This window comes from Suricata suricatta, chromosome 14, assembly GCF_006229205.1.
Source record: "Suricata suricatta isolate VVHF042 chromosome 14, meerkat_22Aug2017_6uvM2_HiC, whole genome shotgun sequence".
Classification (NCBI taxonomy): Eukaryota; Metazoa; Chordata; class Mammalia; order Carnivora; family Herpestidae; genus Suricata; species Suricata suricatta.
This window is the reverse complement of record NC_043713.1, coordinates 51,454,872-51,481,286: the sequence shown is the minus strand read 5'-3', so window position 1 is coordinate 51,481,286 and position 26,415 is coordinate 51,454,872. Positions and strand designations below refer to the sequence as shown.

Genomic DNA, 26,415 nt, shown 5'->3' with positions numbered 1-26,415 from the left:
GATTTCTGAGCTAGCGCACGTGAACGTAAATGATGGTAGTGCCCTCATGTGGTCACATAAAGAAATCCAACGTTGATATTTTTTACAACTGTTTGTAGCAGAGGGATTCCAGCATTATGTTGTGCGTTTCTGTTTAGTAAATAATGCTGATTGTTAATTAACATTTTAATAAAGAAAAATTTAAAGGTACCTAAAGGAAACCAGAATTTCCACACTGAAGTTGTAAATGGAAAACTGATTATGAAAACTCTTTTGTCAGCTCATAATGAAAGAATTAGAAAGATACATTACTTGAGAAAGAAAATGTTTAGTCCAAGTTTTAAAAAAATATACATTTTGTTTGTATGTGTGATTTGCATTGATACTTGACTACCCACTTTTATGCTATTTCAATAGACCCTTGGGGTAGTTCAACCTTTCATGTAGCACTCAAGTTTTCTCCCTGAAAATGACTATTCTTCTTTTTGGCATCTAAAAATTGTCATATTTCCTTAGTCTACTCCAGTGTTTAACTCTTCATAGTACAACAGTTAGGAATAGAACTCTTGAAAGTATCATGATATTGAACAAACAAAATGCAGTTGTTAATTTTTCCAACTTCTTAATTATGAAATATGTCACACATACAAAATAATATATTTATTGAATATTATAAATAAAATGAATACATTTACCTGCATCCAGCTTAAGAAATAGATTACAACAAACACCTTTGAAAGTAGTCTAATTTTTAAATAATTCAACTTTTTTTAGGTCACCAAAAGAGAGAGATCTGATCATCATCCTAGGACAGCTACAATTACGCCATCAGAAAATACCCACTTTCGGGTAATTCCCAGTGAGGACAACCTCATAAGTGAAGTTGAAAAAGATATTTCCATGGAAGAAACAGTCTGTACCATAGTGAAACCCAAACCCAGAACCCCGTGTAAGCAGCTGAGCAGTGCCACTTCTGCTGCAGAACTTCTTGAACCTTCCCTGGGGCCTCCTCAGATTTCATCTATGTTAGATGCAGACCACCTTCCTAACCCGTCGTTAGTGGAGGCTACCTCAGAATCCAAACCTGCAGCTAAAGTAGACTCACCATCAAAGAAGAAAGGTAATCATTTGTTTAATTTGGCATCAGGTACGGTACTGCAAATTTAGATGATAAATTATTTCAGTGTTTCAAATGATCCATGATGGCTGCCTTTGTATTTCAATGCTAGATTACAACCTGTCCCACACTGTTAGGATCGCTTATTTCATAGGGCTTCCCCGCTGCACTCCAGATTCCAATTCTACTGGAGCAGGATTCTGACTTCCTCCCCGGTCTCCCCCGCCTGCTGCTACTCGATGTGCCCTTGGGAAGCAGTTACTGAAAAAATTAGTGAGTGTGCTCAAATTAGTACATAAAGTCAACCACTTTATTGATAAAATATAGCAATAAAGTGAAGTGAAATCCTAAAAAACTACATGCTCAAAAAGAAAAAATTGGATGAGAGAAAAATGTTTTTACCTAAAACATCTCGTTAGGGGCGCCTGGGTGGCTCAGTCGGTTAAGCAGCCGACTTCAGCTCAGGTCATGATCTCATAGTCTGTGGGTTCGAGCCCGACATCAGACTCTGCTGACAGCTCAGAGCCTGGAGCCTGCTTCAGATTCTGTATCTCCCTCTCTCTCTGCCCCTCCTGCACTCACACTCTGCCTCTCTCTCTCTCAAAATAAAAAAAATAAATAAAGACATCAAAAAATAAATAAATAAATAAAACATCTCGTTAGGGCCAAATTAAGTCCTTTTTTTCCAATAACATGGGATATAAATAAATGTGTGCTAATTATTAGTACGTGTTCTCTGTTTTCATTGGTTATTTCCCTCTAAAATAGTTAAAACATCAGGTCCAACTCTTGGCTACTCAACAGCTGTGTCTCACTTTTGGAAAACAAGTTTAATAAATCAGAACATTATTACTATTTAAAATATAAAGTTGTCCATTGATACTTACTACACTAAGAGGCAGGACATACTCACTCCCTGTCTGAACACTGGCCTTCACCCTCTCTTTATGGAAGTAAAGCCTTATCTAAAAATGGGAAATACTTACTGTAACATAATAACCAAATACTGTTTTCACTTTTTTAAAAATTTGAACACAAAAGGTTAGGTAATCACGAACTGACTTAAAAAATAGCCACTACAGTTATGGACCTTCGGAGTCATTCAGAAATAACTTAAAAGAATTTGACTTTCAAGTGTATTTGTGGCCAAATGTGATGGTCCAGGTGATGATCCTGCTTAACCTGTGACCTCCTCTTTTCAGAGCTCAGCACTTTTGCAACCAGAGGCCATGTATTCTGCATTAAGAAATGTTAGGGAGGAAAATACAGTTTTTAGGGTGACTATTTTGTTTTAGTCTAGAAAATAACGACCTCTCTGTTGCTAGCACAGAGTGATTGGAGGAAATAATGACCCTGTTCTAGCACATAGTATAGGAACTGACTAGATGGAGATAGGGACACTGAGTGGTTTCCACCATCATTGGCCTTATTCTCCACCCTCAGCCCCTTCCCACGACTTTTTTATTAGGTGGTAATTTGCATATTTGCTTTCTTCCTCTCTTTCTCTGTCTCTACACTCACACAGATATAGTTTTTTATTGTTTTAACACATTTGAAAACAGTTCAAAAGCATTATGACATTTCACGTTTAAATACTATTAGATACACCCTTGACGAATACGCACATTCTCTGCAGAACTACGGACCATTGTCATCTTGAATTCCTATTCATGTTTCCCCAAATGTACCAAGAAAAGCTTTTCAGCTATTTTTCTTCCAAACGAAGATCTCACCAAGGTTTACATATTGCATTTGGTTTTTGTTATTAACCTTTTTTATTTAGAACAGTGCCATCCACACACTACCTCACTCCTTTTTCCCCTCTCTGCACCCATGATACTGACCAGAGTCCGGTCAGTTCTCTTGTATGCTTTCTCATGTTCTGGATGTATCTGATAGTTTTTTCAATGTGACATCCCCATATTTCCTGAAACTGGAAGTTAGCTCTAGAATAACAGTGCACAGTAGAAATGTAATGTGAGCTGCATATGTCATTTTAAATCGTCAGTTGGCTAAGTGTCCAGCTCTTGGATTCAGCTCAGGTCATGATCTTAACGGTTTGTGAGTTCAAGCCCTGCATCAGGCTCTGCGCAGGCAGCATGGAGCCTTCCTGGGATTCTCTCTTTCTCCTCCTCTCTCTGCACCTTCCCCACTCAAATTGTCTCTGTCTCTCTCAAAATGAATAAACGTTAAAATGAATAAATAAATGAAATTAAGCTTAGTAATATATATTCTGAGATAGTAAGCCCAAACTCTTACAATTTTAACATATAATCAGTATAAAAATTGAGATATTTTACATTTTTATAGTAAGTCTTAGAAATCTGGTGTGTATTTTACACATTAAAAAAAATTTTTTTAATGTTTGTTTATTTTTGAGAGAGAAAGATGCTGTAAATGGGGGAGGGGCAGAAAGAGAGGGAGACACAGAATCCAAAGCAGGCTTCAGGCTCTGAGCTGTCAGGACAATGTGGGGCTAGAACTCCATGAACCATGAGATCATGACCTGAGGCGGAGTCAGATGATTAACCAACTGAGCCACCCAGGCGCCCCCTGTGTTTTACACAATTTTTAACACATTTTATATACCCCATTTTGGACTAGGACCCTTAAATGCCCTGTAGCACATGTGACTGGTGACTTATTGTAGTGGGCAGTACAGACCTAGAAGCTTAATTAGATTTGGGTTAAACATTGTTTATTTTTTGAGTTAAAGATTACACGTGGGATGTATTAAGTACTTCATAGAGCATCTCAGAATGTCCCACTGTTAGTGATTTTAAATGTGATCGCTTGTTTATGGTCTTGTCTGCCAGATTTATTCATTGGAAGGGATTTATGTCCTTTTGCAACCAAAAGGTAATTCTTGGTGATACTTAGGCACCATATGACTTTCTGGCACCCCTTCCTCGTTGTTTTAGAATAAGGACCACTTTGTCAATGTCAGTGATTTCATCAAATTTGGTCATGCTTATTCATACTGTAAGAAAACGTTATCATCAAATATAAATAACTTAGGAGCTAGGATTATTCATGTAATAGCAAATGGAGGAATAAGCATATATTGAGGCACCTGGGTGGCTCAGGTGGTTGAGCATCTGACTCTTGATTCTGGCTCAGGTCATGATCTCATGGTTCATGGGTTTGAGCCCCATGCCTGCCAGTATGCTAGAGCCTGCTTGGGATTCTCTCTCTCTGCCCCTTCCCTGCTCATGTTCATTCATTCATTCGTTTTCTCTCGCTCTTGCTCTCTCTCTTTGTCGCGCTCTCTCGCTCTCTCTCTCGTTCCCCCTTCCCCCAGATAAACTTTAAAAAGTTGAGGCGCCTGGGTGGCTCAGTAGGTTAAGTGTCCAGCTTCAGCTCAGGTCATGTTTGTGAGTTCGAGCCCTGCGTTAGACTCTGTGCTGACGGCTTGGAGCCTGCTTCATATCCTGTGTGTGTGTCTCTCTCTCCCTGATCCTTCCCTGCTCATGCTCTGTGTCTCTCAAAAATAAATAAACATTAAAAAAAATTTAATTTAGCATATGTTTATTGTGGAACTGTTGTGTGTGTAACACTGAATTTCTCCTCTTTTGGCATAGATGGTTGAGTACAAACACATGTGAAAACATTATTTGACACCTTTAAAAATAAAACACAGTTTGATTTATGATTGGTCATTATTTGTAAACCTTTGTTGTCTTGCAGAGTTGTAAATGAAGAATAATTTAAATTCTTACCTCCAATGTGTTTTTCTTCTTGAAAATAGGAGTCCATAAGAGAAGCCAACACCAAGGACCTGATGATATTTACCTAGATGACTTAAAAGCTCTAGAACCTGAAGTTGCAGCCCTCTATTTCCCTAAAAGGTAGTATATTTCTTAGATGTTGAAGGGTGAATAGCTGTGAATACAATGGCTATTTCTAGGGCAAAACACTGAGAAAAACGAGCAAAGTGATGATGACCTTTACCCAAGTTGGATGATTGCTTCAGATTTTGGGAAATTCAGAAATTTTTTGGTGTTCGAATTGTAATGATATGAAACTTAATAATTTACCTGTTTATGAAGAAATTTTTAGTACAATGAGAAGAGGTACACTAGTTAAATCTATGTAAGGTTATACCAATGGTTATGACTTCACATTAGCAAATCTTACAGTCATTAATGCAAACTCAACGTGTTGGGGGAAATTCATTAGCATTATTTATTATGTGTTTTAAAGGTAATATATCTTTATTCAAAAACATTTTACAAAGAATGTCTTCACTCCTTCAGTAAGTCTCAGCTCCCAGGCTTTTTCTGAACTTGGGCTGGGCTGGTAAGTACCCAGGTCTGGCTCGCCTGCACACCCCACACTCCCTGGAGCTCTGACCGTTTGTCACCCTATCTTCTCCCTGTTACAGTTTTCCCCTTTTGAATAACTAAAACCTCAGATATGCGGTTTGTACTGTTTTCCTAAGTTTATTTCCATACTTAGGGAAATTCCATTATAGGACTCTGTGATTACAAAAAATTTACTTTTCCCATGGAAAGTATAGTTTGAAATACTGAGCCATAGGCACATGTAATTAAGCACGTCTAAATAAATGATTGAAAAACATGTTAAGTTTTTAGTTAAAATAGACAGGGTTGATACAATGATATATAATTTTTTTTAATTTTTAAGGTTTTTTTTATTTTTGAGAGACAGCACAAACAGGGGAGGGTCAGAGAGAGAGGGAGACACAGAATCCGAAGCAGGCTCTAGGCTCTGAGCTAGCTGTCAACACAGAGCCCGACGCAGGGCTCGAACCCACGAACTGTGAGATCAAGACCTGAGCCAAAGTTGGACGCTTAACTGACTGAGCCACCCAGGAGCCCCGATACTTAATTTTTTTATAGATATTTTTGGAAGGTCCTTAATACACCTTCCTAGCTCGCTGCCCTGAATTTGTCTCAAAATATCTTCTTCACATAAAGGAATAGTTGGGTTTTTAAGGTGAAAGAACTGGAAGTGCTCCAATTTTTTTTGCAATAAGAAAGTAAAAATGTAAACTCTCTTAGAATTATCACTTTCTTTCACATTTCACAGTCCTTTATTTATTAGTGTTCTAAAGATTGAGTTCTTAGTTTCCCCTTTAAAAAATGGGGAGTAGTTAATCAATTTTAAATGAAGAGAGTAATTAATGCAACGGAACCTGACTGTGCTCCCTATAACTTGCCTAGGTCATCGTCTCTTCGCTGCATTAGCTCATTACCTCCTGAACCTACTGAACAAATTATTTCTGGAGACATTTTATAAATACTTAAAGATGGTGAGACTGTCGTAATGCTTCTAAGCATTTGTTTTGTTAATGGTCCTGATCCTGTCATCTTGACTAAGTATCCAGTATTTGTAATTATAGTGAAACTTCAGTATAAACCGCATCACTCCTGTGGATTTGGCGCCATGTTGAGTCAGATGGCCTCCTCCATCTATTTAGAGGTCACTTTGCTTTTGATAATGCTAGCTGCTCTGAAAAAACACAAGACCTTGGTGGCTTACCACAATAGAAATGTATTTCTTGGTCACGTACTATTCCAGTGCTTATGTTTGGTGGGAGGCACCTTGCACACAGGAATTCAGGAGCATGAGCTTCCTTCCATCTTGATGTGCCACCATTCCTTTAGGCCCTCCGCTGGGAAAAGAGAGGCTCCTACAGGGGAGTTTTCAGGGGCTGGGCTTGGGAAGGGCACAGTACACCCCTTCTGTCCACATCCAGAAATTTGGTCATGGTCATGTGGCTACACCTCACTATAAGGGGATCTAGCCATGGGCCTAGGGGAAAGAGGAAACACATCACGGTCTTCTGTTTGTGTTGTCCCCAGGGGTCAGCCCTGCCCCCGGACCCCAGAGTAACTGCTGCTTTGCATTGGCTTTGGCTTTTCCACCATTTCCAGGGAGAATATTCTGTTGCTCTAATTAATCTCAATATTGTGTGAGTGTACATGGCTGTTAAGAAGATTTTCAGAAACCTAAATCTTTTGTTGGTTCAAATGCAAAACATAAGAGTTTTGGAAACTGCTTTCTATTTATGACCTATCTGTACTCTGCTGCCACCTGCTGCTCAAATTTGAAGAGTTTTTCCCCTAAAGATCATAAAACTTTGCTGGATCACATTTAGACTGGCTTTTTGAATAAAATAATTTGAAACTTCTAGAACATTTTCTCAAAGTGACATTAAATATCCTTTCAAAGGGTGTAGAGCAGTAAAACATTGATGAATAAGAAACTTAATGTACCATTTCATTTAGATTTATGCTTCATTACAAAGTTTCCCTGAGGATTATCTTCTAAAACCTGGCTTCTGTGCCTTACCATGTAGAAAAATGAAAATATTGAATAACTTTTTTAGTCCTAACCCTCACTAGTGTAACAATAGTTTATTTCTAGTGTATTTCTCAAAACATTTTCAAGGTAGGTCTACCATCCTGAGAATTTTCTCTTGCTAATTCCTTTGTTCTATTTTGTGAAGTAACAGATGAATTTAGAAAAGCCAAGACAACTCTGAACTACAGTAATTTTCTACAGGATGTGTATAGTACCACAGCTTTTTCTAGGAGGTTAGGATCAAAGGTTTCCAAACATCAGATTTTTTTAAATTACTCTCTCATTTGCATCATGGAAATGTAAATAAATGGTTATAACTCTTTGACTCCTTTAATTAAAATCAGAAAGGCTGTAGTTGAAAAGTTAATCTTATTGTGAATGGCTGTAGTGATTTTTGTGACCTATTTACTGGATTCACAGTTAATTCCTTAGCAGTGCTATTAGGTTATTTTTAATGTCCTTTATGATATGATTTTAAACTCCCAAGAAAAGCTGTGTCTATAGGTCAATCTGTTCTTTTGTGAAGGGGATATATTATTTGGTTCAAGCCCCCAGAGAACCCTGCAGTAAGCCAGGAATACAAGAAGTTGTAATAAGACAAATCCTTTTCTCCCCATCCCCTCCCCATAGTGAATCGGACCCTGGCTCCCGGCAGTGGCCTGAATCTGACACGCTCTCTGGCTCCCAGTCCCCACAGTCCGTGGGAAGTGCGGCTGCAGATAGCGGCACCGAATGCCTCTCGGATTCTGCCATGGACTTGCCCGATGTCACCCTCTCTCTTTGTGGGGGTCTCAGTGAGAACGGAGAAATTTCCAAAGGTATGCCGGGCAGTCACACCCATGTCTTCATTGGAGAAAGCAGCCTGGTTGTCACTTGCTAGAAAACTTCCTGTTCAGCCCCTACAGGGTATTAAATTCTTTAATGATCTTGTGCAGCTAACAAGTATCTCCCTTTAATGTCAGCCCCTCATTTAAGGTACCTCATATGGGGTGACCTTACATAGAAATGCCTTAAGTGAGTGAGTGTGCCTTGAAGGCTCTCATTTCACTCTGAAGAAGTAGAAAATTCTCAAGCTGCCCTGTTTGTGGAGCAGCCAGGGTCAGCTCATGCTGCGTCCCATGTTCTCCCCTGTGAAGTTGAAATGTGTGTGTACTGCAGCCCAGCTGCCCTCCTGGAAAGCACTGGGCCTTAGATATGAGAGTAGGGCTGAAGTTGCGGGAAATCACTTGTCTACTGAGGAAATGGTCTTTCTAGCATAAAGTAGAGAGGTTATTTTCTGTCTCAGTCTTGAGACTTGGCCCCAGAAAGTATAATTGCTCAAGAGAAAGGAAAGAGCTTAGCAGAGGCAATTCAGAGGACTCCAGGGTGGGGTGAGCACTCGGATGTGTCTTTCCCAAGTTCTTTGACCTTTTGGGTTTTACCTTCCTTTATAACCTGAACTCTTCTTAATACTGTGTCAGTTTGGTTGGTGGGTCTTGATTGATTTTCCTCTATGGAAAGAGTTTCCTTCCACAGCTAGTATCCTCTTTTGTCTTCTCTCCCCACCTCAGAGCAGCTCAAGGCCTGAGTTTGGCAGACTGGGTGCCCTGAGCATTATAATTGTGCTTTCCTGAACTTTCTCTTTGTAAGGTCACAAGGTGGTAATTTTGCCTCTTCTCCATCTCTTTAATTCTATTTGTTTTATTTTTTGCAAGATATTAAGAGTGTGTTATGGTCAATAGCTCTTAATCCTCGTAAGTCTTCATTTGAAAAAATACAAGTGGGGGGTGGAATGGAAAGTGCACAGTTATATAAAATATATACTTAGGTATTCTGGGTAACTTAGGTAGAGTTTCTTATTGGAGGAGGCAGAAATGGCAAGTGAAAGTAAGTAATATACAAATCACCAGGAAGAACCATCCTGGTGAGAACATGCAGAATCCTTGTTCATTTCTCAAGAACTTGGGGTTCATTTCTTGACCCATCCTAAGTTAAATTCTGGTGTGTATTTATTAGGGTATTCCCCCCCTCCAAGCAATTGTAAAATGTTTTGATTGTTTTTCCTAATGTAGTATGCCCTGACAGCTGTAAGATCCCCATGAGTATTTCCCAGTTATGCAGTAGCCTACAAGTAACGTTGGTCTTTATTAAGAATGAAACTATAGTTTTCATTAATTCTAGAGAATGTGTGTGCACATGTGTGTGTCTGTCTTCCTTGCTCTCTCTGGCCACATCTGTAGTCTATTTTCCTGAAAGTCTCTGGCATACCCCTTTTTCCTGTGTCATTTTTGTTGTTGGTGTGTTTTTGGTTTTTGTTTTTAACTGTGGGAGGAGTGGTAGAAGAGGGGAAGGATAGAAAAAGGAAGTGTTCTTTTTTGTCCTGGATAAAAACCATGTCTGATATTTTCCTGTTTATGAATATGAAAAAAAAAATTAAGGACTCATTTTCTTTTAGATCCTTCAATGCAGAGTATTATGATAACTTCATTTAGAAATTTATGTAATCTCTAACCAGAGGATCATTATTTTACATTGCAGAAAAATTTATGGAGCATATCATTACTTATCATGAATTTGCAGAAAACCCTGGACTTATAGACAATCCTAACCTTGTAATACGGATATATAACCGGTAAATACTCCTTCTTTTGTAATTGTTCTGTACTCTTGCAGGGCCTTTTTTCAAAGTGCTCTTTTTAACTATTCTAGTTTTCTTGCTGTAAAATGTGCCATCACATACAAATGAGCTAGTGGTCAGTGACTTTGAAATGAAAATGATACCTCAACTTTTTTTTAAATGAAGCATTGAAATGTTATTCTGTCTGATAGATTTTACTACTTCTCTGCTCAAAGAACTTTGGCTTGAAGCAAAGATCATTCATGTGGCAAAAACTTTAGCTGATCATCACTTCCTTGAAAAGAATAAGGAATTTTATGTTGTTTCTATGCCCCCATCCTCCCTTCTTTCTCCCTCCCTTCCTTCCTACCTCCTTCTTTTCTCTCTCATCCTCTCCCTTCTCTATGTAATGGCTTTACACAATTTTTATTTCTTACAGTTACTATAACTGGGCTTTGGCTGCTCCCATGATCCTTAGCTTGCAAGTATTCCAGAAGAGTCTGCCGAAGGTGAGATGATCACCATTTGTTTTCTAAGTATCTGTAAAATACGGTATTTAGAAAAGTAGCTACAGTGTATGGTATTTAGAAAAATCTATATGGGCACATTCCTAAACTGGATACTAGTCAAAGTTTTATTTAAAAATTAATTTAATATTATAGGGGTGCCTGGGGAGTTCAGTTGGTTAAGCATCTGACTTCAGCTCAGGTCATGATCTCACAGTTCGTGAGTTAGAGCCCCACATCAGGCTCTGCACTGACAGCGTGTAACCTGCTTCAGATTCTTTGTCTCCCTGTCTTCTCTGCCACTCACCCACTCACACTGCCCCAAAAATAAACATTAAAACATTGTTTAATAAATTTAAATTAATATTACAGAAGATCCAAAGAGTTTTCTGTGCCCACTCAAATTATCTCATGCCCCAAATCAAGGAAATTTACCCGACTGCCATATCTTTGTCCTTTTTATTAGATGTTTATACTGGTTTCTGGTTGTGTATAAAAGCTGAGAGATTTTACTAATTATTAGCTGAATATGGAATGCATGAAAAAGAATTCCTCTCATGAATATGGAAAGAAGCAGCAGGAAGAGGGTGATGTGACCACCAGAAGTGTGATGTTAGTGTGATTGGATCAGATTATTGCTAATGAGCCTGTTATATAGAAACTGAAGATTTGTTCTAAATCTGTCCATGAGCCCTGTGGTCCTCATAACTCACGAGAACATGTTTTCCAGTGGTAGAGAAATGAGAGCAGCCACTTACCAGCCCCCTGCTCCATTTAGCCAGACCACCCTGTCTCATACCGCAGAACTACCACAAAGCCATGCTACCACAAAACAGGACTGTCCATCTGTCAGAGGTGTTACAAACTCTGGAGGAGTTGGGGAGGTGTAGGGAATGTTGCTCACATTCCATAATAAGGCACCGACCTGTGGGTGGATGGTAGGAAGCACTTGGGTGTTTTGTGACTGACAAAAGACTAGACTGACCCCAGTTGATTGTTTCCAGGCCACAGTCGAGTCCTGGGTCAAAGATAAGATGCCAAAGAAATCTGGTCGCTGGTGGTTTTGGCGTAAGAGAGAGAGCATGACCAAACAGGTAACCGACCCGGAGAGGTAATTTTTTCCATGGGCTGAAAAGAAGTGAATTTTTCATTTATTCAAAAAAGCTTTTTGCCAGCACAAGAAAGTCAATTTGGGCTTATAATACTGTCTTACAGTAATTATAGCCATCATTTTTGAACAGTTTGATATGCGGGTGCTCTGCCAGGTGCTTTATGTGCATTACCCCTCACCCGTATTGCAGCCTGACAGTATAGCTGTGTGAGTTCCCATTTTACAGGGAGAGAAGCTGGGGCGCGAAGAGGTGAGGTGACTTGACCAAGCACACGTAACAGTGAGGGGCAGAGCCAGGGTTTGGCCAAGGGTCCAGTTCCAAAGCCTCTTTCCCTTTGCTCACTCACTATGTTACTTTCCAGACAGAAGTAAGAGCGTGTCTCCTACCAAGGAGGCGGTAGTGGTGGCTGTGGCATCGGTAACCTCTGTTCTGTAGTGCAGGTGTCCCCAGAGCAGACCTAATGAGTGTGGGCCAGTTGTATTATGTCTGTGACTTGAAATGGTGCTCCTTTAAAATTTTTACTTATGGGGCGCCTGGGTGGCTCAGTCATTGAGCGTCCAACTCCTGATTTCAGCTCAGGTCATGATCTCACAATTCATGAGTTCGTGCCCTGCATTGGGCTCTGCGCTGACAGCACAGAACCTGCCTTAATTCTCTCTCTCCCTCTCTCTGTGCCCCTCTTCTGCTCTCACTCTGCCTCAAGATAAGTAAATAAACTTAAAGGTCTTTTTTTAACCTCTGGTTTTGTAGTGAACAGCTTTTGCATAATAGCATATGACTTGTCTCAGATTTCTGTCCTCTGTCTCAAAGTAGAGAAAGGCTGTTTCTTAAGCATTTTGCTAATTGCTAGAGAAGGTTGCTGATAAATTTTTACCTGTTAGTCTTTGCGGGGGGCAAACTGCATATTGCCATTGCTATCTTGTTTTAGCTTCCAGAGGCCAAGGAAGGAAAATCCGAGGCACCGCCAACCAGTGACCTGTCATCGAGCACAAAGGAGCCAGCCAGTGGCAGGTGGGGTACCCTATCCTTCCTCCAGACTCACAGCACTTGGGCTGCCCCTGCTTTTTAGCCATTGTATTCAAACTGATTTTGACAATTCTTTTTAATTTTTGGTCAGAAACTTCTTTCTCATGTGAACAACCATGACCATAAGTGGCTTGTTTGTGCTACTCAGCAGATAACTTCTGCTTTTCTAAAAAGTATAATCGGCTTAGACGAGTAAATACACCCATCTCTGCTTTTTAAATGCCTCGCTCCCATCTTGGAGCCATGGAATCAGATGCCTGTGAAATGGAGGCCTCTGGGAAAGGGATCTTGGGGAGTCCTAAGATGTGCTATCCCCAGTTCTCTGCCCTCTGGCTTCCTCTCAGGTGCAAAAGGGAGATGCAAAAGAATTTCAAAGGATGCCTAGTGGACTCCGTAGAGCATGCAACTCTTGTTCTTGAGGTCATGAGTTAGAGCCCCACGTTGGGTGTAGAAATTTCTATAAATTAGGGCCACCTGGGTGGCTCAGTTGTTTGAATATCTAACTTGATTTTAGCTCAGGTCATGATCTCATAGTTGTGGGTCGGGCTCCCAGGCTAGGCATGCAGCGTGCTTAAGATTCTGTCTCCTTCTCCCTCTGCTCCCCCCACTCCCCATGAGTGCACTCTACCAAAAAAAAAAAAAAAAAAAAAAAAAAAACCACCCAAAATTGGTGTGGGTCCATCTCATTTTTTGGAAAATGTAGAATCCCTTTGGACATTTGGATTGGCTGGCCCTGAAAAGTGCCACTCTGCACCTCGTTCTCATTTCTACTGTTCTACTTGTCCAGCCAGATTCTTTTCTCCTTCTCCTGCTCCAGCTCTTTAATTCAGCTGCTGGTCTGAACCTGAGCATTCATTTTCTTGCCTTTACCCTCTTCTTTTAAAGGGGTATGTGGGGCGCTTGAGTGGCTAACTTAAGTGTCTGACTCTTGATTTCATCTCAGGTCATGATCTCACAGTTTGCGAGATTGAGCCCCAAATTGGGCTCTGCACTGACAGCATGGGGCCTACTTGAGATTCCTAGTCTTTCCCTCCCCCTATCCTTCCCCTTCCTTCCTCCTTCTTTCCCTCTCTGCCCCTCTGCTGCTCTCATTTGCACACTCTCTTAAACATTTTTCAAAAGGAAGGGTATATAGAATTCTTTTTATTAGTTTTTAAAATCTGTATAAGCAATTATATTTTCTGCAATTTGTATTTTTTGAAATGTATGTAGTTTCCAACAAGAGTCAGTAGACTAGTAGCATTCACTGGTCATAGGAGAAAATAATCTGTCATAGTCAGACTGCTGGCTAATCATGAGAGTGAGGAGAAGGTGGCCTTCTCACTTCATGATGTGAATATTCAGGTACTGGAAACCGAGGGAACAACTCTCCCCATCCCTGGAATGGATTTAGGATCTCTCTTTTCTTGATACTAAAGAAAAGCTCTTGTCAGGGGCACCGGGTGGCTCAGTTGGTTAAGCGTCCGACTTCAGCTCTGGTCATGATCTCTCGATCTGTGAGTTTGAGCCCCATGTCGGGCTTTGTTCAGATAGCTCAGAGCCTAGAGCCTGGTTCAGATTCTGTCTCCCCCTCCCTCTATGCACCTCCCCCACTCACACTCTGCCTCTCTTGCTCTTAAAAAGAAATAAAATATTTTTAAAAATTAAAAAAGAAAAGTTCTTGTCAGTAGAATGCCCTGCTGCCTCTTCCATAACTGGATTGCTGGTTGATAGGTCGGCTGAAGATGACTCCTCCAGTGATGAAGGGTCACAGGAGCTTGAAGAATCCATCAAAGTGGACCCTGTTCCCACAGAGCCCCCAAGCCACAGCAGCACAACCTCCTATAAGAAGTCTCTTCGGCTCTCTTCAGACCAGATTGTGAGTCCTGTGTGATCCGTGTGGATCCAGTCAGATTACATTAGTAACTGGTCATTGGACAAGCTTCCCCTTCTGTCCACACTATCCCAAGCCTGGCACACGGGGCACGGTGTGTGGTCGTGTAAACGCTCACATGCAGCAGGACAGCGTCTCCTACCCTTGGGGAATCCGGGATGTGGCTTCTTCCACCACCCCAGACTTCCTCCTTCAGTCTCTGGGGAGTGAAGCAAGGGATCTGTGTTTTTATCCTTCTTCCCAGATGAACCTTACAGAGCCACCCTGTCACTTTTTTTTTTTTAAGGAGCCACAGCAACAGAGAAGTGACATTTTATACTTAGATGCAGTTTCCTTTTTCCTGTTGGTTTCCCACTCCCTTTCGCATATTTTCAGTGTGAAATGGTCTTGTTGTGCCCTAAGGCAGTCGGGTATGGAGGAAGAGGAGACATTTGGTGTTTTAGAGAATCAGAAAAATCTCAGGATTCCAAAACACCATTCAGGCCGGGGTCCCTCAGCTGCTTGTGAGCAGGCCGTGTGCGCAGCACTGGGCCGGGTGTGTGCCGACGCGGCAGAAGCCATCTTGCCCTGAGCGGAGGCCCTGAAACCCTTGTGGAGATTTTGTAAATATTCTGACCCTGTTGAGAATTGTATGTTTTCAGCTAACTTTTTTTTCTTCTTACGGTAACCATATTTATGTATTTCTTTCCATTCCTTACCCATTTCTGCCATATATATGTGTGTACATGTACATATGTACATACACACATATATTTCAGAGATGAGGAAATTAGGATATTTTTTCACTTAACATGACACCTCTGTAATCTCAGTGACTACATATTATTGGAAACTGACTCTTAATTGTTGCACATAATTCCATCAAAGTGATACACCGTTAATTTTCAAATTTCTCCCTCTATAATTTTCTTTATTCTCTTATTTTTTATAAAAGGCAAAACTGAAGCTCCAAGATGGTCCAAATGATGTTGTGTTTAGTATTACAACCCAGTATCAAGGTACCTGCCGCTGTGCAGGGACCATTTACCTGTGGAATTGGAATGACAAGATCATCATCTCTGATATTGATGGAACAATAACCAAGTAAGCCTGAGTCCATGGTGGGTGGCAGCAGGAGAGGCACAGGTCACTGTGCAATGGGGGCAGGGTCTGGAATCCCTCCCTGGCCACCTTCAGGAGGTGTTTTAAATCACAGGCATGGAGACTTGCACACAGAGATGCAAGTGACACACATGGTCACACACAGGATCATTCTGTGGATGGAGGAGATGGGTGGAGCCATACAAATTAACAGCGAGAACTTAAGGAAAGATTTAGTTATGTAGTCTCTAAGTTCTGGCATTACAATAAAAAGAAACTAAGTTGTTGAGATTAGGGAGAAGAAAAAGAGGATGTGGTTGTAAATATCTCTGAAAATGAACATCTGGCTCTTGTGTCTGATTCTGTTTTTAGAAATTCCTCGGTGGGTGTGCAGGGGACTGCCTCACTGTTACACAAGCCACGACAAAATCGCCCTTGTAGATGAAGTTGTCCCCCCACTCTCCCTCTACCCAGTGGTTTTTGGCAGCTGGTATTTAAATAGGAAAACACTTGGCTGTTTATGCTTTGTTCCTGATACCTTTCCTTGTTCCACCCTCTCAGGTCTGATGCTTTGGGACAGATTCTTCCACAACTGGGTAAAGACTGGACTCACCAGGGTATAGCAAAGCTCTACCATTCCATCAATGAGTAGGTATCTTGTCCCACATGTCCACGTACTCAAGTGAGCTAGAATTTTGCTTTAAGAACTACAGACAAATGGCATACATCAGCCCATTGAAATCGTGTCTTCATGATCCAGCTATTCCTGCTTTCCTTTCCTATAGCTTCATACAAAGAAAAGTGTCAGCCACCATTTGTGAAACATGTGCTGTGTACCAGTCATTGTGTTATGTTTCATGTGTACCTCTCATCCTCACGGTACTAGGATTTGAGGCACTCCCTGTACATATCTGTGGTTATAGTTATTGTTGGGGGTTTACGCTTTAACAGGAGAGCCAAATTTACGTTTTTGTCTTTTTAAATGGAGTTGTGTTGTTGTTGTTGTTGTTGTTGTTGTTGTTGTTGTTTAATAAGAGAGCAAGCAGGAGGGAGGGGAAGAGGGAAGGAGGGAGAGAGAGAGATAGAGATAGAATATAGGCTCCACACACAGCACAGAGCCTAAGGCGGGACTCAGTCTCACAACCCTGAGATCATGACCTGAGCCGAAATCAAGAGTCAGACTTTCAGTGACAGAGCCGCTTAGTTGCCCCTAATTGGATATTTTTTAATTGGATATCATTGAGTAGGTAATACGAGTGTGTGGGTCCCCCATGGGGTCCTCTCTGTTGGGAAAACAGAGAAAACAGTATCATGGCCTTTGTGGGACCATAATGCATATGAAGTAAGTTGATTTGAAAACTTAGTATTTTGGGGCACCTGGGTGGTTCAGTCAGTTAAATGTCTCACTTCCGCGCAGGTCTTGATCTCAGTTTGCAAGTTCGAGCCCTGCAGCTCAGAGCCTGGAACCTGCTTTGGATTCTCTCTTTACCCCTCACCTGCTTATGCTCTGTCTCTCAAAAATAAACATTAAAAAAAAATAAAGAAAACTTAGTGTCGTAAGCATTAGTTGAGAATGCCATAGTATGAAAATTGTGAGCATGTCTGTTACTCGGGTATGATTTTGCTCCTTATCTTACAGAATGGTTTGCATTCTACAGATTGTCTTTATAAATAAGATCCTTTGCATCCTGTAACTTAAAGATAGTCTAGGGTTTTTGTTCTGTCATCTTTTATCGACTAGATGCTGAAGATATATCAGTACTTATAAATTTAGCATAATCCCTAGTTGCATATACCCCCATTTTTCCCTATGATGTTTTCTATAGAGAAGTGAGATCTTTCTAATCCTGACTAGTTTTCTTATTAAATTCAAGAATTTGATTTTCACAACAAATGAATGGAACTTTATTTGGCCCTTTTTAAAAAAAATAGTGCCTTTTTTTTTTTTTTTCATTTTAGCCAAAGTATGTGTTTCTAAACCACAGGCATTCCCCTTTCTTTCAGGAATGGCTACAAGTTTCTGTACTGCTCTGCCCGTGCCATCGGCATGGCCGACATGACCCGTGGCTACCTGCACTGGGTCAATGACAAGGGCACAATCTTACCTCGGGGTCCTCTGATGCTATCCCCTAGCAGCTTGTTCTCTGCCTTCCACAGGTACGTCGTGTGTGTGTGTGTGTGTGTGTGTGTGTGTGTGTGTGTGCGTGTGTGTGCGCGCGCGCGCGCACGTGCGTGCATCTGCTTGCAGCAGGGGAAGGGGTCTGAAGGGGGAGTTTGGAAGTCAAGCTCATTGTACTGGTTTGGATCTGAGTCTGAGCTTCGCCATCTCTTGGTTCTTTGGCTCTTAGAGCATTCTAACTCCCAGCTTACCCTGGTCTGTGTCAAACACAGTCCAAAAGTCACACTGTCGTGTTTTCTCCTTACCTAAATGCCATCACTCAGAGTCTTAGTCTTTGTTGACTGGCAGCAGAGGAGAAAGAAAGATATCAGTTACAAAAGATTTGAAGAAATGAGTGATTGTGAGTACTAAAATCTTTTCAGGACCACACATCAGGGAAGACTGCCATTTCAAATTTGGTCATTGTATTTGTTTTTTTTTTTTTTTTTTTTTCCTTAGGGAAGTGATAGAGAAGAAACCAGAAAAGTTCAAAATAGAGTGTCTAAATGACATTAAGAATCTGTTTGCCCCATCTAAGCAGCCCTTCTATGCTGCCTTTGGAAACCGTCCAAATGTAAGTGTGTAGCCTCTGATATGGGTAAAATTCAGAGGCGTGTATTTTTTAGGGTACAGCCTGGCCATAATTCTCAAACCAATTATATAAACAGAATGAATGTTCTGCTAAATGGGTTTTCATTGATCTGTTCCAAATTTCTGCAGTTGGGGAGGGTCCTGTAGGTAGAAATGTGTCCTAGAGTTTTGGTGTATGAGAAAGGGCATTTTCTCTTTGTTTCTGTGGCTTTGGTTCTATGTCCTCCGGCAGTTCCTCCGGCAGTTCTGACTCCTGTCCCAGTGGCTCTAAGCCATGTCTTTGGAGCCACCCCAGAGAGTGCTCTGCAGTCAGGAAAGCTTTGCGGCCTGCCTCCCCGCACACGGGGCCCTCCGTTTCTGGGCACGCAGAAGGTTGCCGCCTGGCCTCTGGCAGGCAGTGGGAGCCCTCTCCTGTTCCAGGTCCCCAGCATCTCGTTGGTGTCCAGCTTTCTGACCCTCCGAGTGCGCTTGGGTCGGGCCCCACTCCTCGGGTTTGTCTGAAGCTCCATTCAGCAGTGGCAGAGCTGCATGTGTTTTCATAGGACAGTCTCGGTTCGTGCAGTTTTTCTGGCTCACAAGGAAGAAGCATCTCCTATTTTCTTCCCTCGTAATCACTGTATTTAATGTTTTCTTCTGCAGGATGTTTATGCCTACACGCAAGTTGGAGTTCCAGACTGCAGAATATTCACCGTGAACCCCAAGGGTGAATTAATACAAGAAAGGACCAAAGGAAACAAGTCATCGTAAGTGTGCTCCTCATGCCCAGCCCCCTGACCTACAGCCAGGGGTGGAATTGGGGACAGAGATTCTGAGGATCAGGCCCAGCTCGAAACACCAGAACTGTATCTGCCTTTTGGAGGCTTTCCTCTTTGCCTGGGTGTCTCCTCTGTAGTAGCACCTGTAATGGGAACACTGACTATTGGAGACTTCTAAGGCTGTGTCCTAGGAAGGAGTGGATGCCGGTTCAGATCCTGCTGTGCTGAGGAATCTCTGTAACTGGCTTCACGACATGCAACCCCGTGCTGTTACATCAATTTCAGAGTAACACTTTGTGCATTTTTTCCCCAATTCCTTCTCTTAGGTATCACAGACTGAGCGAACTTGTGGAACATGTGTTCCCACTTCTCAATAAGGAACAGAATTCTGCCTTTCCATGCCCAGAGTTCAGCTCCTTCTGCTACTGGCGAGATCCGATCCCTGAAGTGGACCTGGACGACCTGGCGTGAAATGGCACCTCCAGGGGCGGCCCTCCGTCACTCGCCTCACAGCAAGGGAAGGTGACCAGCACTTCTGCTGGACAGAGGACACTGGGCTACCCTCTGAGCCACAGGGCAGAACAGGACTCATGCTGACAGCCAGGCACTGGCAGGCACAGGGAGAGCTCCTGAAGCTGGAACGGCTGTCCTCCCTCCCTTTCCCAGGCCTGGCAGGGCTGGGGCTCAGCGCCCTGGGCAAGCTGGCAGGGGAGGACTCGGACCTGACATCGGAGGCCTGGGCTGCTATCACTGGTTGTCCTCATACACGCGCTGTGTCAAGTGTGTGCTGGTGCTTCTTTAACTGAATAATTTAAAAAGAAGAAGAAAGAAGCTAAATAAGAGTGGACCAAAACATGTATAAAGTAAAGTGTTGTTATTTCCGCTGGGCGGTTGAGAGTGTTTCCCTCTAAAACCAGGGCTTTCTTTTAGGGGTCAGGGTCCACTGTGCTGCTGGAGGTCCAGCTAGAGATGTCGCTTCAAACCGCCTATGCACATTTCCTCTGTGGGCGCCTGCTTCCCTCCTGCGGCGAGACAAGGCGCTTGCTCGGCAGGCTGCTCTGGACAGGGGCCCAGGCCACCATCCCAGCCCCCCAGATGTGGGTTTCTGGGGAAGGAACATCCCTTAGATCACGACCTTCTCAGTTGTGGACATAGCCAGGACAGACAGGTCTTGCTCCGTCTGCTTGGTGCTGTAGGAAGAGTATACCTAACAGCAGTAAGGGATTCAACAAGTAACCCATCTGTTTTCACAGAGGCCTTAGAAATGCAAATACGCACTTGTGTAGGTCCGGAAGAGTCCTTTTCTCTACCCATCTGCCTGCAGCTCAGTTTCCCCGCCTGGTTGTAAAGATCCTGTCAGTCTCAGGACTGCACAGAGGAGGTTCTGCCCCATCGGCCCCTCCAGAACTGAGAGCCTGTGTCAGCAGTCACCTCAGTGTTCGAAGCCAGAGAACTTGGAGAGGAGGCTTCTATACACACACAGGCCCGGGCTGGGAGGGAAGTGGTGAGCCGAGTTCCAGAGCAGCGAGGGAAGCTGCAGATCCAGGCGCCCGCTGGGGGTGGTTTCCCGTCCCCCCGGCCTGCCTTGCACTTGTACTGCAGTGCTCTCCCCGTTTTAGTGGGGCCCACCCAAGTGATACTGATCTAGAGATGGAGAAATGGGAGTGGTTATTTTTCCAGATTGGAGAGTCAAAGTCCCTTGAGTTCAGCCGTTTCTCCCAGCGCTGTTGGATGTGGCAATAATGGTAGAGTCCCCTGAACGCAGTTCTCTACTGAGAACCTGGAGGCACGTGTTCCCAGAGGAGGTATGACACCTGCTTCTTCCAGTGCAAACCTGCCCACCTTCAGTAGTGCAAGGACTAGTTGTTCAATGAGTTTATTTATGTACAGTAGTTAGGCAAACTAGGTTATGTTTATATGAAATTCTGCCCAGTTAGTGAATCAAAATCCTGGCAGAGCAGCGGTGCCGCTGTTGATCTCATAGACGCCACAGCGGGTCTCCCCGTTTGCTTTAGAGGAAGAATGTGAGCTTTAGTAGGGCTTCTCTGCACATGCGTGGTACGGAAAATCTTTTATACCTTCGGTAGTGCTTTTCAGGTTGTCCTTTAAAGAGTTTATGATTAGACAGTTTTTCCTTGATAAGCACCTCCCTCTGGACACACAGGCTTTGTGCTGAGGGTGGCTGACCATTCTGTCCCCAGTGTCCAAAAGCACTAGACTTTGTCGTTTTGTTGCTGCAGATTGATCCAGTGGGTACATTTGCTAATTAACATGAGTCTTTTTCCTTATTTAAAAGGAGTCCCTCTTGCTGAAAGTAGATGATTACGATCACTATAGTGTTCTGAAAGTATTAAGTTTGTGCTGAAACCCATTGCCATTTGGTACAAATGATATTTGTTCTTTCTGTGAAAGAGCGTTACCCTCGAGTGTGTTTGTACACAGACCCTTATGACGGTGAGTTACTGAAGACGCATAAGCCTCGCGCTGCTTTCGGTGATGTGTCACAGGGTGATTGCGAGCGGATCGGCCTTTTCGAAGTCATTCTCTCGGTTGTTCCACTGGTGAAATAGCCTTCGCCCATGTCCCTCTCTCCAGCCTGACTCAAGTATTTGCCTTGATGCTCACGTGCTGAAGAAGTTGGTCTCGCTGTGGTGGTGACATCTGTGTCTCTAGTAGGCGTTAGGAAGTGCACTCGAGGGTCCGGCACGTGCACACTTAGCCCCCGTGTGAGGACGGTGTTTGCTGTGCTTAAAACCATCTGCATAGTTTTCAACTGGAAAAAGAGAAAACTTGCCAGTGTGATGTGAAAGGAAAGCTGCTGCTAATCACGGGAGAGCAGCCGGGGAACAATAGCTACGTGACTGGAAGTGCCTGTGCCCCGTCGGGACTGTGTGTGGCCCTTCCCGACCTCGGTCTTGAAGGTGCGAGCAAGACCTTTTCAAAACAGGTAGAAAGTAAATGCTTTCTAGTAAATGCTAGTTGGTGAAGACAAACTCTTCCAGGAAATTTTATCATCTTTTTAAGGATCATAGTTACTGTGGGAAGCCTTGTTTTCCTCTGCTTTAGAACATGCTGTATTTAATGAAAATGGTTAAAAATGGAGTTTTTGTTTAAAGTAAGTGCTCTTTCCAGGTGAAAACTACTTTTTTTGGTTTGTTTTGAAGGTAAGAAAGGGGGGGCAACTTTGTTTCAATTTAATAATTACATTCAGTCTATGATGAAGTATTTGATTATTAGCAATGCCACTAATAAGTTTTAAGTTGTCAGAAATTACTTGTAAACATCAGTACAGTATCTCAGTCCTGGCAAAGACAGTTATCCTAAGATTCATGGCTCATATTTTGGTGCAGTGTTTGATGTTCAAAACAAAATGTTACAACAATAAACAAATGTAAACTGAATGCATTTGACTTCTTCCTTCAGAGGACATTTAAACTATATTCTCTGTACTCTTGCCAGAAATTGATCATTTCCATAAATTACCATTTTGATCTTTGCTGACACTTAAATTTGTCTACAAAAAGGACTTCTCTTTGGTGCTTATTTTCATAAAACCTGACTCCAAAAGTGAGGCTACACCCACAGGAACCAACCTCTCTGGCTTTGTACGTTCTGCCAGAGGGTGATTCATTCATACATATGTAAGTCCTGGTGTGTCGCACTGGCATCCTCTAGACGGCTCCCCCCTCAGCCCTCGGGTCCCCTGGGAGGCCTGCTCAGCGCCTTCACCACCCCACCCCACCTTAAACCCTCCCTCAGGGTGAGTGCCACTTAGCACTCTGATGTTTTCATCAGCCTAGGGGAGTCCAGCTGATTTTAGGTCAAAAACCACATCCCACAATGCTATTTAAATGAGTGTCTTTTTATCCCCCCAGATTGCTGGGCTCTGCCGGGTGCAGCACACGCTGGACCCGGATCCCAAAGCCCTGCTTGAGGGCCTGCCTTCAAGTATGGCAAAGCTTTCATCCCGTGCCTCTTCGCCTTGACAGGAGCGCAGGGTGAGAGGTCAGGGCGAGGGCAGCCCGGGCTCCTTCAGCCGCCCCTGAGAGTGCGGCCTCTACCCCTCCCTTGATGATGGGGGTGGGAACAGGTTTAGGAAGTGGATGTGGATAGATGCGATGCCATGTTTTAGATCTGCGAGCACGGATGGGGTCCGTCCCTCTGATCGCAAACCCTCAAGCTGCAGATCAGTCGAGAGACCACTCAAAAGATGATCCGGTCATAGAAAAAGCTAGACCAGTGCGCTACCACGGACGTAACTTCGATTGCAGTGGGCATTGATTTGCACTCTTTATTTGTGGTTAATCAGTTAAATGAGGCCATCTGCTAATGTTACACGTGCGGGGGGCGGTGGGGGGGGCTGCCCCAGTCCTATCTCTGCTTACGTGCCCTGACCTTTTTCTCAGCACCTTTGAGAAAACGTAGCTTAAGGCTTGTTGGCTCTGGGAAGGGGCTGCTCCTTCAGCAGCCTCGCCGTCTCCCTCGGCACAGAAGGACAGCCCTTCCCTTTTTGAAAGATGCCATCTAACTGAGGAGAAACTTCTGAGTTTTCAGTTATTTTATCTTGAAGTAAGCACAGGATCCGCTGTAGTTAGGCCTCACTTTCTTGCCTGTCTTGGATACACAGAGCTGGTAAATGAGTCAGGGCGCACTGAGAGAGGACCAAGGGTTTACTCGGCGCCCCAGACAACCATCTACGCGGTAGAAAGAACGGTCACGGTCTCCCTTCTGTCTGGCCCCTGTCTTTCCAGCTGTTGAGCATTTGTCCCCTCCGGCGCTGAGGAAGGTCTTTACAAGGAGGTGTGAGGGGCAAAGGGTGAAAGTACGTGCACGTGCCAGCTGGGTTCCTGCAGTGCTCCAGTGAGTCATGTCTAGGGCGGCCAGTGATACTCTGACAGCCACTGTTAGCCAATTCCCCAGCTGTAGAAACAGGGAAAGAGAATGCCCCTCCTCCCAACTCCTGGACAGAGAGATCCAGATTTTAAAGTCCTAAAACCGAAAGCCTGAAATTCTTGGTCACTTCTCCTTACCTGGGGGGAAGGGGCTGAGGAAGAAGGCTCCTCTCTGAAGTGGCCAGCGGCCACCCTATAACCTCATTTGCAAGCAGTTCTGGAAACTCCGAGCATTTTTACAGTGTAGAAGAGTATCCACTGAGCACCTGGGTGGCTCAGTCAGCATCTGACTTTGGCTCAGGTCATGATCTTGCAGTTCTTGAGTTTGAGCCACATGTGCTGACAGCTCAGAGCCTGGAGCCTCTTCATTTCGGTGTCTCCCTCTCTTTCTCGGCCCTTCCCCCGCTCATTATTATTTCTCTCAGAAATAATAAACATTTAAAAATTTAGAAAGTATCCAGGGGCTTGATTTCAGACCAGGAAACTTGTTTCTAATGATCCCCATCTTTCCCTGGGATTCTTAGGGGACTTGCCGTCCCCAGGGACAGTTGGTTGGCCAGCAGATTTCACCAACCTGATGAGCAGAGTCTTGTGTTCTAGAGGTTTGTGTGGCTGAAGGAGCACCGTGCCTGGGCTCCCCTGGAACAGAACGTGCTCTCCGTGGAAGACGCCTGCGTTTCTCCGATGATCTCAGCTTTCAGTGTGTGATCAGTTTTATGTTGGGCCTGTTGCCGGGGAGCCCTCGAAATCCTTAAAGCCACATCTGCTGTGAGCTGTGCGGCAAGCTTCTCATTAGCTCGGCCGGCTGCTGATTAGATGTGGATTTTAAGCGTCTCCCGGAGGAGCCCCTCTTTAGCTGCAGGGATCACAGGGGGGCCTTGACCTCCAAGTACATCTGGTTTGTCTTTACAAGAAAAACCAATTGTCAAGTGTATAGCTTGGACAGTGAGGGGTAACAATGTGATGGTTGAGACTGATTTATTCAAGTTTACTTTCTACAGTCATTAAAAAAAATTACCTTTCTGCAGCTTGCTTTTCAGCAACCACTCTCAGTCCATAAGGCACCAGACTTGGTAACTTGAAGTGGTTTTACATCTTTATTGACACTCCCTGTCTTTGCACTTCAAGTGTACATGTCATTCAAGGAGCCCCACGAGCTGCATGGTCCCGGGCACACTCCTTCACAGCTGGGCACGGGCCCGAGTGAGCGGTGCCAAGCAGCCCTGGGACAGCCGCCCCTGGAGACCCGAGGTCTCTGGAGTGGCATGTGCCCCCTGGGCACTTCAGTGTCTGAACTCTCCTGCAGAGGGTGTAAATGCAGACCGTGGACCCAGGCCCCCCTCTTCTCAGCCCTGCCGCTCTCCATCAGCCGGATGCGGTCCTGGGGCCTGGCCATGCCCAGTGGCAGCCTGAGCTCCACGGTCAGCGCCCAAAGGCCCAGCACAGGCCCCCTGAGCGGAGCCCCAGGGGAGGCCCCAGCGCCTCAGGCGTCCAGTTGGAATGACAGAAGGCGGTGGCCCCAGCAGGCCCAAGCATCCCCACCACCTGCCTGGGAACCCGCGGGAGAGACCTCCGCAGCCAGGTAAGGTCTGTATGGTGGGGGAGGGGTAGAAAACTAGACCAGTGCTCCAGTTACCCACATAATCAGCCGCATGTATTACAGCTACCAAGTTCTCCCACCTCTGTCCTCTCCCCTTCCCCAGCCACCCTAGAGGTGAGAAAGGAAGGGATATAAGAAAACCCCACTAAACGTGGAGTACATTTCATCAAAGTCCGTGTGAGCCAAGCGTCCCCCGGTCACCACGATGTTGACGCTATCTCCTGCCTTCAAGTGCACGATGAGGTGGAAGGCCCCCGGGCCCCCACACGTGTGCAGAGCCCCTTGGGGCCGGTGGTATTCCAGGAATTCCCTCTTGTAGCCGGCTGTGTGCAGCTGGGCCACGCTGGCGTTGGAGACCGACAGGACAGCTTCCACATACGCGTCCCTCTCAGGTGTGAGGGTGGCCGTGATCAGGTAGCGCCCCTCGTACGGCGCCGTGAAGATCCCTGGGAGGAGGAAGGCAGGCACTGGTGATACCATGACAGGACCTTTGTGACAGGTTATCAGTTAACCCAGATTTGGGGAATTAACCATCCCTGTGTGTCCAGGACTGTCCCAGGAGACCGACGGGGAGAGGTGGTCCCTCGACCTCTCGAAGGCAGACCCCTTAGCTGGCCCTGTCCTCCCGGGGCGATCCCTGGCTTCTACTTGGAACACCCAGAGGAGGACAACTCTGCAACCCCCCAGGATGTGCTCGGACGACTGGAACTCTCCCCTGCGCCCAGAGCAGCCACCAGAATAGCCTTCCTGGTGCTGTCACGTGGGCGTGGAGAGGATCACCCACTTTGGCTGCAAGAGTT

The 26,415-nt window shown here is 44.2% G+C and overlaps 2 protein-coding genes across 4 annotated transcripts in view; one reads left to right on the top strand and one right to left on the bottom strand.

Moving 5' to 3' along the window:
- The window catches only part of LPIN2 (lipin 2), a 59,178-nt gene extending 36,654 nt beyond the window's left edge, over positions 1 to 22,524 (top strand). For all 3 annotated transcript variants that reach the window (XM_029922959.1, XM_029922960.1, XM_029922961.1), the window contains 14 exons: positions 754 to 1,099; positions 4,845 to 4,944; positions 8,057 to 8,244; positions 9,944 to 10,037; positions 10,462 to 10,531; positions 11,533 to 11,622; positions 12,569 to 12,651; positions 14,380 to 14,524; positions 15,474 to 15,622; positions 16,181 to 16,267; positions 17,624 to 17,776; positions 18,237 to 18,351; positions 19,008 to 19,111; positions 19,450 to 22,524. In XM_029922959.1, coding sequence (XP_029778819.1) covers positions 754 to 1,099; positions 4,845 to 4,944; positions 8,057 to 8,244; positions 9,944 to 10,037; positions 10,462 to 10,531; positions 11,533 to 11,622; positions 12,569 to 12,651; positions 14,380 to 14,524; positions 15,474 to 15,622; positions 16,181 to 16,267; positions 17,624 to 17,776; positions 18,237 to 18,351; positions 19,008 to 19,111; positions 19,450 to 19,594 — 1,869 coding nt within the window. In that variant the 3' untranslated portion in view covers positions 19,595 to 22,524. The remainder of the gene's footprint in view (positions 1 to 753; positions 1,100 to 4,844; positions 4,945 to 8,056; positions 8,245 to 9,943; positions 10,038 to 10,461; positions 10,532 to 11,532; positions 11,623 to 12,568; positions 12,652 to 14,379; positions 14,525 to 15,473; positions 15,623 to 16,180; positions 16,268 to 17,623; positions 17,777 to 18,236; positions 18,352 to 19,007; positions 19,112 to 19,449) is intronic.
- Positions 22,525 to 25,089: 2,565 nt separating this feature from the next.
- The window catches only part of EMILIN2 (elastin microfibril interfacer 2), a 53,997-nt gene continuing 52,671 nt past the window's right edge, over positions 25,090 to 26,415 (bottom strand). The window contains exon 10 of the mRNA XM_029921580.1: positions 25,090 to 26,061. Coding sequence (XP_029777440.1) covers positions 25,724 to 26,061 — 338 coding nt within the window. The 3' untranslated portion in view covers positions 25,090 to 25,723. The remainder of the gene's footprint in view (positions 26,062 to 26,415) is intronic.